A 13095-nucleotide genomic window follows, 5' to 3' on the forward strand; every position below is an offset into this window, starting at 1 on the left:
CTCAGAATGAATGAATCATGGCAGCTGCCAGGGAATCTGGCGCACACATGAATAAATCTTTTCTGGTGGTTGCAAACGAGCTGCGTGTTGATGGAGTGTTATTCCTTTCTGTTGATGAATAGCCCTGGCTTGTGTGGAGGTGCTCGGATTGCTATATGCGTGCAAACAATTACACCCTGTACCTGTGGGAAGCCAGCCATAGAGTGGAAACCCACTGCCCTCTCCATCTGGTTGAGGTCGTTCATGGGGAAGTTGATGTAGTGAGACGCCCTGTGAGACAATCCTTCGGTGACCTGTCTTATGCACTTGTGGGCAGGCGACTGAGAGACCCCGGCGCTGTCACTGGTTGCACCCTGGAATGATCCGGAGGTGAAGAAGTTGAGGGCAGTGGTCACTTTAACTGCCACGGGCAATGCGATGCCACCAGGCCCAACCGGGAGCAGCTTGGCATGAAGGAGGCTGCAGATGTCTGCGACCACTTGGCAACTCCCTCTTAGTCTTCGTAGGCATTGCTCCTCAAAGAGGTCTAAGAAGTTCAGCCTCAATCTGTAGACTCTCTCACGAGGGTAATGCCTCTGTTGTTCTCCTCTCTGCTCTTGTGCTGGTCCCTGTGGCGCATCTCTGTGTTGTGGAGCTCCAAGTGGCGGAAGTGCACGCCATGCCTGCCGAGGATGGTGTTGTTCCTCCTCCTCGGATGTACTGGTGAATGCAGCCATTGCACCCCCCATCCTGATGTTGTCAGTTTGAGGGAGTCCAGAAAGTTGGTCAATATGTGTGAACCGAACAATTCTGAGTGTGCAGCAAGAATTTTCAGTCTAAACACAAAGAACTTCCAGCCAAAAGTTTGTCTAAGAGAACTGAGTGCCCTGCTGCAAACACTCACCTTTTATCCCAATCTGTCAAACAGGGATTTATATGGCCAAATGGCTGCTGGCTGCAACCCGCCTACTTTCCCATGGCGTGCTTCACTCAGCACAGTAAAGATGTTGAGGCAGCTTTGAAAATGCTTCCCAGCATGAGTAACTACATTAATAAAGATTTCAAGTTCTGCAAGTAGTTTAATTCCTGGTTTAAATATCGTCCTGCCGGCTTTAATTGCCGGCGGGACTTCTGGGTTCCTGAACCGCGGCGCACCCAGATGGGTCTGGGCCTGGGTCGTTTTTCAGCGGGTTAGTGCCAGAATTCCTTCCCATTGCAGAAATACCCGATTTTGTTTGACCCCACCCCCAACGCATCTGGCCTTCAAAGTTAAAATCGTGCCCAAGGAGTCAATGAACACTGGGGAGGCCCTGATTGAATGGAAACAGACTAAAACGGTGCCCATTTTCAAAAAAAGTGACAGGAAAGACTCAGGCTGTTACAGATCAATTAGTCATACTTCAATACAGTGTAAAGTAATGGAATTGATTATCAGGAGTAAAATTGAGGATTACCAGTATAACCATAATAATCTAGAAAGCAGCTGCTAACATGGATTCAGAAGGGGAAGATTATGCCTGATCATTCCTCTTGACATTTTTGAGGAAGTGATATCCCAAGTGGGTGTTGAAAGGCCTACGATGTGGTGACGCAAAAAGCATTTGACAAAGCTCCACATGAAAGGCCATTGATTTATCTCAAAGATGTGGTGATTCTGTATACAACTTGGGAATGGATAAGAAATTGGCAGAAGGATAGAAAGCATTGGTTACTTGTTAGAAAAGTTATGCCAGGGTTGGGGGTAAGTGCTGAGTGGGGTACTCCAGAATCAGTGCTGGGACTCCCCCTACTCTTCCTGATTTAAACCCTTGGTATCATAAATTAATGGCAGCTTGGTCAAATTTGCAGATGAAATATAAAGGAATGGCATACTTCACTTTTGTCATTCAGTGCCAATATCAAACACTCTCAATTCTGGAATAGCATGGCCATATACAGAGTAAGACACATTGTTATTTTCCTTCTGTAAAATTCTTTAACCCCATCCTCAATACAAGATGCCCTACAGTGCCGGTGTGAATTTCTTTAGCTTTCACCTCAGTAACCCAATGGTCTCTCTGACTGAGTCAATATAGTGCCAAATTACAAGCAGTTTTGTGCTGTGGGCCCATCCTAAGACAGTTTTAATTGTGATGTGGAGATGCCGGTGATGGACTGGGGTTGACAATTGTAAACAATTTTACAACACCAAGTTATAGTCCAGCAATTTTATTTTAAATTCACAAGCTTTCGGAGGCTTCCTCCTTCCTCAGGTAAATGAGGAAGGAGGAAGCCTCCGAAAGCTTGTGAATTTAAAATAAAATTGCTGGACTATAACTTGGTGTTGTAAAAAAGTTTTAATTGTGTCTGTGAATCTACTGGAATTTAAAAATTGGCAAGCCCCTATCTTTGTACAATAACAAATTTCTCATGCTGTGTTAGATCCTGTCTGCTGGGAAGTTCAGTTTACATTTCACTTTTGATGGTTATATAACTGAACTTTTTCTAATGCGACAGCATTGCAGCTCAGCATATTTTTGTTCAAGAATTAAATTTAAGACGTAATAAATCAAAAAATGTATCAATGTATATAAGAATTCTTCAGTAGGGAGATCTCAGTGGCCTATCACATTGCTGTACCAATATGTTGCACTGCACTGGTATAGTGCAGATTACACTGATTTCTCAGAGTGAGTTCCTGATTTCACCCGGGCCACTGGCAGGAAACACCAGGTGAAGATCACTTCTCACTTTTTTTCACACAGTGAGAAATGAGTCAGACAAGATGCTTTCATACACTTTATAAGCAATGCCTCAAAAGCAGCACAGCCCAGGGTCATGGAATACTAAGTGAGGGGATGGGCGGGCGAGGAGTAACTAAGAGTGGGAGATCTTGAATGGTCAAAGGAACGGTTTCCTGGTGTATAATGAACATGCTCAGCCATGTGAATCATATGCGAATGATATGGAGATCAGCACCAATGAGTTGTTGTTAGTAGTAATGATGAAAAAAATGATTGAAGTACAGTAATAGTTACCATTTCTATATCCATGAAACTCAAAGACTATTCAAACAACCCACTTTATTCTGGAAATACAAAACAACACGGACCAATTCAAAGTTATAGTCTTAACTTGCCCTGTCACCAATTCCACCCTTTTCCTCAGTCATAGCTCTTCTTGAATAATATTGTTACAGCAAAATCAGACTGCAGAAATTATGGAGAATTGCACCTCCATAAAACAGCAACAACAGATGAAATCATTAATCCATCACTATAGCCAAGAGACAAATACCTACCAGCTTTTTGTCTTGAATATTCTTGAACTCCTCGCATGCTAACCAGAACAAAACATTTTCCTCACTAAATTCACGCTTAAGAAAATCCTATGAAGAAAAGAAGAAAAATAATTTTTACATCGATCAGAGCTAATTAAGGGGAGATCAACAAGAGCGTGAAGTGGAGAATTGGGTGTGTACGCCAATATGTCAATCCACAGTGCTCCTGATTGCCTGGTCACGAAAATCAGTAACAGGAGTGGCATTCCTTTATCCACTTCTCCAATCCACGTACCTGTTGAGTGAGTCTCACTACGGGAGTGTAGTCTCAGAAGAATTTACCCCAAAACATGACAGAAACAAATGCACCTAGAACTCCACAAAGGTTTACAAAGTCTCCTGATAGAATCAACCCCTCTTAATTCAAAGTCACTTAATTTGAATTACCAGATTTTTCAGCACTAAATTCCCACTTTGCTACTTTAAATATTAGGTTATTTGCATTGCTTAATTCAAATTATTGGATCATTTGAATTTTTTAGTGCTAAAAATGACTGAATTATCAAGAGTGTATTCTATTGAAATGTTTTATTTCAATGAGAGTTAATTCAAACTGGTTTGAAGTTTGACTTGGAAAGTCACCTACAAATGCTGTTTCCAATCTGCTCTTCTCTTTTACCCTTCTTTCGCAGATAAAAGTTGGGCTGTAATTGAAGCTATGGATTTCATCAATATCACTCCATCCTTAACAGATAAGGAGTGATTGCGAGGTATTATATCCTGTCGGTGTTTAATCTCCACTGAGTCTGAACACTCCACTGGAGCAGTTACACAGTGCTTCAGTGATCTAGCTGAGAACTGGTGAAAATCACCCAGTGAGGGCCAGGCAAGTTCAGCAGAGTGTCGGGAATGCAATTACACAAAGTAATGGGAGTTCAACGGTTTAAAGCTAATAGAGCACCCAAAACATACTCTTTAATGATCCTTTACGGTCTTTATCCCAATCCTAATTTAACTGTATCTACAGATGGCATAACACAATCACATCTGCTCAGAATTGTGTATCATTTTATTTAACTTTATATACAATTTTAAGGAACATATAAAAGATGAAGCAGAATGGATACAGTCACATCTTGGGACAACATTATGCAAACATCAAGTGCATCCAATACCCAAATAACTGAAGACAAGTCTCACATCCAGTCAATATCTAAATAAAATGATTGTAAGAAGAGAACCAGTGGTGCCTGGGCCCAAAGTAGAACTAAAAGTGAAGGTGCAGTTAGTCTTGTCACAGCACTGTGGATTTTGTTTTTGATTTGCTCTCACCTCAATGTATTTGCCCATCTGCAGCTCAGAAAGAACCCTCCACTTTCTTTTGTGTGAGACATACAGTTAGGAATTTCTTTTTGTGGACTGGCTGTCTCATCATCAGGATATAAAAAGAAGTGACGGTAGGGAGTGGTTGACTCTATAAAAGTCCAGCCCACTCACCACAAGCTCTGGTGGTGTTTCAAGCATGCCTTGTTCATGCTAGTATAACCATGTGGGTGGCTTCTTATTCCAATTGGAAGGAAACCTCCTTAAGATAAAGGGAGGCCTTATAAAAATACAGTTTAAAGCTTATTAGCCGAGGTTCCCATTTATAAGATCATCCCTATGGGTCCAAAGGATTATCCATCTAAATGAAGATCCCAATTAAACACATTCAACAGTAATCCTTAACTCTATGAAGATGGATATTTTAGAATCTGTGAAACAAATGTGTTTTCCAACAGCAATTTTCAAAATTATACCCTTCAGGAATCCAACATTATTATAAAGTGCAGCCAGAAAAAAGGCTCTGTTTATAGCACACAGCCTAAAAAAAGGGAAATCACACATCCACAAATTCTGGGGATGGCTTTGAAAAAATGCACCTGTGATCCTCAAAACAAAGTGTGACTAGAACTTAATTGTACAAACAATACACAAAGCAAATGTAGTCAAATCAGAGCTAAAGCATAGACCACACACACTTTGCACACAGTGTGCCAATTCCTCTTACACTACACTTGTATGGAGATAAAAACAATAGGCAAAATATTTATTTTAATATATACCTGAAGAAATGGATTTATCTGTTCTTAACAGCATATATTTTCAATTTGGTCAGCCTGTATATCTTCATCCTGCTGTTAGCTGATGTCACTTCCTGAAGACTATTCCTCACTTTTATTAATAATTAGAGGGTACAGTAATGTAGTGATTATGTTATTGGACTAGTAATTCAGATGCCTGGATTAATAATCCAGACAACATCAGTTCAAATCCTACCATGGCAGTTTGAGAATTTGAATTCAGTTAGAAAAATAAGCTGGAAATACAAAGCTGGTATCAGTAAAAGTGACCATGAAGCTGCTAGATTGTCATAAAAACCCATTAACGTCCTTTAGGGAAGGAAAGCAACTGTCCTTACCTGGTCTGGCCTATATGTGACTCTAACCCACACCAACACGGTTGACACTTAACTGCCTTCTGAAGTTGTATCAAACCGTTACACAGGGCAAGTAGGGATGGGCAGAAAACACCTTACCAGTGACACCGACATCCCAAGAGTGAATAAATTAAAAGAAATTGAGAAATAGCTAAAAATATTTTCTCCCTTTTAGTGGTATTTCAGTCACTGGTTCTGAGTTCCAATACAAGGATACAATATATTTCTGTTGGATTCTTAGATAGTTGGAACAATAGTGAGACTTCCAGTAAGCCCATAGTACAATACTAGAAGTGAGGTGCCAACCCTGTTGATGTTGCTATTTTGTTCTGTTCGATCAAACTTTTTTCCATATAAGTTGATGATGGAGACATGAATCACCAAAATGTTCCACGTTTTCTCAAAAGTACACTTGAAAGAACAGAAATGATACCAACATCCAGTTTAAACTCACAACTCCTGTGTTGAACTGTTCAGAAACTCCAGTCAACCAAGGAATGAAAGAGAGTAAATGAGAATAAGGGAAAGATAAAGACAGTAAAACAGGAGAACAAAAGAAAAGATGAGAACAGAAAACAAGAAAGACAAAGAAAACATAAGGAAATCAATTTTTTTATGGGATTGTCCCATTATGACCCTCCATTAACTGAAAAGATTCTCAAATGTTCACGACAGCCACGAAAGAAACTGTAACAAATCAATTTAACAAACTTAAGACAAACAAACCCTAAAATATTTTACTCCTTCCGGGTCTTCTAGGAGACTTTCTAATGAAATGGCCCATTTTGAGGTTCCTGTTGCATTCTGTTGGCTACTACTGGCACGCACATCATTATCATGTATTTCTGTAACAAAGCAAAGGCACAATACTTTACAATTAATATTTCTATGACATAACCAACCTCAGCAGGATTTATATTAGTCAGGATAATAGAGGTTACAGGTCATCTTTAGGGATATATTTGCTGATTTGTTTTTTTTTCTAAAGTTTCCCTTTAGAGTTCATGGCAACTCTGGGTAAGTACCATCAATAATTGATTTTACCATTGCCTTCCTCCCAGCACCTACAACGGGTTTTTGCTGTTACAGTTTTCCAGTCAGCCTCTGCTACAAAGCCCTTCCATGGAGCTCAGTAAATAACAATTCCACAAGATTTTTTCGGAGCAGGTGACAGATTATGGCAGCCAGTGAGATTCCTATTTTTTCTCCAGTGAGGATTTTGTTTTACACCTCTCACAGAAACTGATTTCAGAAGAATTTTGTTGTTATTCTCCATTGCTGGTGAGTATTAGTTATCACCGATGAGATGTAGCTACAGACTTACCTTCTCTTTCATATAGCAAATCGATCATTTTCCATTCCCACAAACTTTGTCCTGTTATCTTGTAAAACAGGCATTTTGTAAGAAATTAATATCTGATTTCACTGGAATCACCCAGCTCAGTGATGGTGAATAGAATCTCACTCTCCTGCCCACATACAATAATGTTTCACAATAATACCTTCTGTTGTATCCTCCGCCATTCCACGCCCCAACCTCTGTACACACAACCAAAATAACAGGTCAGCTTCTTTGCATTGTTGCCTAGCATGCTGGCATGCCTATCATCGTTATATATTTTGTTCTCCTCAGGATCTTTACAATAATGCATATTATGAGATTAATGAGTTGCAATCAATCAGACAGGGTATGTTGATATTGGGTTAGATTTTGCTGTGAAAATAACGGTGAGGCTAATAGCGCTCACCATTATTTATGCGCAAATCACACAGCAATTGTCGGCAAGCACACATGCGCAGTTAAACGTGAAAATCCAGAAGTTGCTGTCCGAGATGCGCTGCCCCTCCATCAGCTTCGCAAAAAGGGCATCTCACCGTCTGGCTCACCATTCAAATGTATTGAATGGCACGAAGTTCCTGTCGTAGATATGGACTAAACTCGCCACAAAAAGTTAGGGCTTGTCCATTCCAGTCTAAATACCCTTTTAATGGCGTGGTAAGTCTTAATTACTGCCAAACAACTTCTCTGGCACTGAAAATTAACTTTTACAAGCGTGGAATCTCATTACTTCAAGTTTTAATTATTGTTGAAGATTTTTTTAAAATTTAAATTAACATTTTTTTTAACTTTTTCTTTCTGTCTCGTTTATTGTATGTGGGCAGGAGAGTGAGATCCAATCTTTCTTTCCCCACTTTATTTCGCTTTCTGTATCTGATTTGACATTGAATTCACTGATCTAACTTCCACTTCCCGGTTCAGACTCAGCACTGCTCATTAACGATTGTTCAATCTGATTGATTAGATCAGATCATTAGAAAAGGGAATAGTGTCAGAAGACTGATGGACAGCAAATGTGATTTCTATATTTAAAAAGGGCGATAGAACAAGTCCAGGGAACTATAAACCAATTAGCTTAACATCACTGGTAGGAAAGTTAATGGAATCCTTACTCAAAGATGTAATAGAGAAACATCTAGAAACTGAAAATATAATAAATAGTCAGCACAGATTTCAAAAGGGAAAGTCATGCTTGACTGACTAATTGAATTCTTTGAAGAAATAACAGATAGACAAGGGTAATGCAGTAGATGTAATATATTTGGATTTTCAAAAGGTCTTCGATAAGGTACCACACAGTAGACTCATGGCTGAGGTCAGAGCATGTGAAGGGTCAAGAGACAAGTAGCAGAATGGATAGCAAGCTGGCTCCAAATCAGAAAACAGAGAATAGGGGTTAAAGGTAGTTACTCAGACGGGCAAAACTCAGGAAGTGGTGTTCCACAAGGATGGGTGCTGGGACCACTGTTCTCCATTTACATAAGCAATTTGGACTTGAGAATCCAAAGTACAATTTCAAAATTTGTGGATGACACCAAACTGGGGTTATAGTTAATACTGAGGAGGACTGCAACAAGATACAGGAAGACATTAATAAGCTTGCAGAATGGGCGTGTAATTAGTAAATGAATTTCAATATAGATAAGTGTGCGGTATTACATTTTGGTAGGAAGAATAAAGGGGCCACATAGTGCTTAGATAATAAGAGTCTAAATGGGGTAGAGGAGCAGAGGGATCTGGGGTTCAGATACACAAATCACTGAAAGTAGCAACACAGGATAATAAGTCCATAAAAAAAAGCAAACTAAGTACTACGTTAATTTCTAGAGTGGTAGAAATGAAAAGCAGGGAAGTTATGTTCAACTTGTATAGAACCTTGGTTAGACCATACTTGGAGTGCTGTGAACAGTTCTGGTCTCCATATTATACTATATTGCAAAAAAGATTTACTAGGATGATACCAGAACTGAGAGGTTGTATGTATCAGGAAAGATTGAGGAGGCTGGGGCTCTTCTCTCTAGAAAAAAGACTGAGGGGCGACCTGGTAGAGGTCTTTAAGATTATGAAAGGATTTGATAGGGTAGACGTAGAGAAGATGTTTCCACTTGCGGGGGAGACCAGAACTAGGGGCCATAAATATAAGATAGTCACTAATAAATCCAATAGGGAATTCAGGAGAAACTTCTTTACCCAGAGTGGTTAGAATGTGGAACTCGCTACCACAAGGAGTAGTTGAGGCGACTAGCATAGATGCGTTTAAGCGGAAGCTAGATAAACGCATGAGAAAGGAATAGAAGGATATGTTGATGGGGTTAGATGAAGAAGGGTGGAAGAAGGCTCGTGTGGAACATATACACCGACATGGACCTGTTGAGCCGAATGACCTATTTCTGTGCTGTATATTCTACATAATTCTATGTAAATAGCATGCTGTTAAACTCAGGTTGTAAATGTGTGAGTTTTTATTGAAAAGTTGTTCCAGACCGCTATCTTAAGTTGTCTCCGGGTCATACATCATGCCCCAGCAAAAAAGAAGTTGGCAGGTGACCTGTTGTGAGGGAAGTCACCCAGAGCTGCTCTCAGAGACACCTTTATGATCTGGTTGCGGAAAATCAATGGCAGAGTGCTAGGAGCAGGGCGATCACCCACCATTTGACTGGAGGGGGAGGGAGTGTAAATGGGGGAATTACATTTAAAATGCTGAGAAATCAAACTATTTTGATTTGATAACCAATATTTTATGAATGATGTTGTCAGGAGCTCCTCGTGGCCCAGTGGGCGGGCGAATGCCTCATTTGCACGGTACTGAGCTACACAAACCAGGAAGATTTAAGTTCAGTCCCTAGTCTGTGTTGAGTTAGTGGATCAATTGGCCTGTGCTAGGAAGGTCAAAGTTCAACCAGGTTTCATACTCCTGATCGTTATCCAGAAAGCCCTGTTGGAAAGTGTGCATGTGTGAATGTCAGCTGGAGTTAGGATTGGGCATGGCTGTGATCACCCATTACTAAACATCCTACCAACACTATTATTTTTGGCACTGATTCCATCTCCCTACTTGGTTGCTCGTTCAGGCTGAACTAGGCTATGCGCAATATACGTGTCCTACTTGACCATGAGTTTCAAATCCCATATCCTATCCACCAGCAACACCACTTACTCACACTTTTGCAATATCACCCTTCTCTGCCCCTACTTCATCTCTAACCACTGCCAAAACTCTTACCCTCGCCTTTGTCACCTCCAGATCTGATTTCTCCAATGTCTCCCTTGTCAGCCTCCTAACCTACACTCTCTATGAACTCTAACTCATGTAAAACTTCACTGCCCACCTCCTGACCAGCACGAAGACCCACTCACCTATCATCTGAGTTCCTACTGATCTACACTGGCTCTTTGCCCCCAGTGCATTAAATTTAAAATCCTTGTCCTCATCTGCAATCCCCTTCAGGGTCTTGCCACACCCTACTTCAGTTTTCCTTCTCTCCTCTGACTCTGGGATTCACTGTATTCCCCCCTTCCTCCACTCCACCCTTGGTGGCAGAGCCCTCAGCCATCTCAGCCTTACACTCTAGAACTGTCTTACTAAATCCCTCTGCTGCTCTAACTCACCTTTAATAGGCTTTTCAAAACCTATCTCTTCAAACAAGCTTTTCCTCACCTCTCCTAGCATTCCCAACAATGGCTTGATATCCACTCCTTTCTTCCTTTCTAAAGCACCTTGGGATGTTTTCTATGTTAAAGGCTTTATATAAATTCAAGTTGTGTACTAGGCTCATGTGAAGAATGCAGACTTAAATGAGCTGCCATTCCTGCGACACTGCGGAGAAAAGATGGTGGCATCATCTAGGTCTTTAAAATATAGAACGACTCATGTGATAAGCAGGCTATTTGATTTAGACTGTGAACACAAACAAGAGGAAGCAGGATTAAAATTAACAAGTCAAGTGAGACTATAAATTAGAAGATATTTTCCTCTGGAGACTCCAAGCAAAAGCAGTTGATCAGTTAACTTCTTCAAAACAGAGCTGGATAAGTAAAGTAATTGGAGGTTGTAAGGAATATAGGTCAACTGACATGATCCAAACTTTCAACGGTCATGTTGGTGGGGTTGGGGGTTATATCTGTGTAGATCACTGAACATAGATATCCATTGATTACTTTTAGGGATCAGATTATGTATGCAGAGCTATCTGCCAAAGGACCAAATAGGTGGGATGGAGTCCCTTACAGGTTAGATTGTATATAGTCTGTGAAAGAAACGGAATTGATGAGCTCTCCCATGCTGTTATAATTGCTCACACCAATGCGAGTTTAGGCCATTTACTAAAATGTAGCTTTATACATTATTTAAGCTGTCAAATGGAATCGCAGGGGAATCATGATCTGCTAAAATACCATCTCCAGCTGACATTCTAGACAGTGCAAATTGTTTGTCCTAAGTTAGTCTCCACAAAACGTAAACCCGTCTAAGGTAAAAACAGAAAATGCTGAAAATACACAGCAGGTCTGTCAGCATCTGAAAAGAGTAAAGATGGGTTCTGACGAAGTGTCTACATCCAGAACATTAACTCTTCATTTCTCTTTTCAGATGCTGACAGAACTGCTGTATATTTCTAGCATTTTCTATTTTTATTTCAGATTTTCACCATTTGCAGTTTTTTTAAGCCACCCGCTTCCCCCTCCCCAGGGTGGGTCTAACGCTGGGAGTAATTCAAGGCATTGCAACGCAAACAAATAGGTAGATTCACAACCATATTTACCCTCGTGTCATCACTCTGAGATCTTGAGATCGTGCATCGGGACTTAGTTTAAAAAAGATATTTTAAAGCAGTTTGAGCAAAGTGTAGGAGCCCTAACATTACATAACACAAAGGATAGAACTTAAATTTGCACCTGAGCTCCCACACACAATACATTCTTTATGTGAGTTATGCTACTGTGACGATGCAGTGAGGAAAATCCAGACATTTCTCCACATGGCAAGAGGAAAAGTTGGAGGGAGAGACACACCAAGCTGCTCCAACAAATCTCTTATCTGTCACTTTCAGATTGTCATGATGGATTATAAGAACAGATCTCTGCTTGTTCCCTGGGTGCATTCTATTTTTTAGTGATAGAATGGCTGAAAAATGGTTCATGACTAAGTAGGATCTCTGTTCTAGCACTTCTGGTTAATTCTGTGTTCAGTGACCAAAGCAATGTATTGACATTGCCATCAAGAAACCCCAGGCCTGAATATTTGATTAGCTATTAAAATAATTAACAAAATAATGACACATTTGGAGTTAGGTGGCACAGTGAATAGTGTAGATGGGAGCAGAAAGTTACAAAGGGACATAGATTAAGTGAGTTGGCAAAACTGTGGCAGATGAAGTTCAATGTAGGGAAGTGTGAGGACCTAAGAAAAATAGATCAGAGTATTTTCTAAATGGTAAGAGGCGAGGAACTGTGGCGGAGCAGAGAGATTCACTTGTATGTAATTGTACCATCCCCCAACAAATGTCAAATTTGATTAAAATCAATTAATATGCAGCACTAGACAGACCATACTGCCTCAGTAATATCATCTATACAGGCTTCATTGCTGGTATTTACTTAGCATTCCCAGGGCTATTTTACATCAAGAAAATAAAAGCAATTAGACTTTGCATTTACATAGCACCTTTTACATCCTCAGGATGTTGCAAAATGCTTCACTGCCAATGAATTGCTTTTGAAGTATAGTCACTGTTGTTATGTTAGCAAATGACAAAGTCAATTTGTACACAGCCAAGTCCCACTAATTGTGAGAGAGAGCGAGAGGGAGAGAGAGAATGTCCAGGAGTTTAAGATCCTCTTTTAATATGGAAGCAATATTCCAGTCTTGAACTGTTTTTTAAAAAACAGTTCTCCCATCCTCTTTTGAGGGTGCTGACTCATACTACATGGGTCAACCAAATAGTTATTCCTTAGGTTTGGGTCTAGATTCTAAGTGCTGGCAGGTTATATTCTAGGAAGGTAGGAAAGTTGAAATCATAATCTCTTCATATTGTCTCACAA

General features: G+C 40.2%; 1 protein-coding gene across 1 annotated transcript in view; it reads right to left on the minus strand.

The window, feature by feature from the left end:
- The window catches only part of LOC137340034 (regulator of G-protein signaling 10-like), a 59984-nt gene that overhangs the window by 27436 nt on the left and 19453 nt on the right, over window positions 1–13095 (minus strand). Inside the window, exons 2-3 of the mRNA XM_068002240.1 lie at window positions 6444–6562; window positions 3260–3346 (exon numbers count right to left, since the gene is read on the minus strand). Of these exons, the coding sequence (XP_067858341.1) occupies window positions 3260–3346; window positions 6444–6562 (206 nt within the window). The remainder of the gene's footprint in view (window positions 1–3259; window positions 3347–6443; window positions 6563–13095) is intronic.

This window comes from Heptranchias perlo, chromosome 21 (genome assembly GCF_035084215.1).
Source record: "Heptranchias perlo isolate sHepPer1 chromosome 21, sHepPer1.hap1, whole genome shotgun sequence".
NCBI lineage: Eukaryota > Metazoa > Chordata > Chondrichthyes > Hexanchiformes > Hexanchidae > Heptranchias > Heptranchias perlo.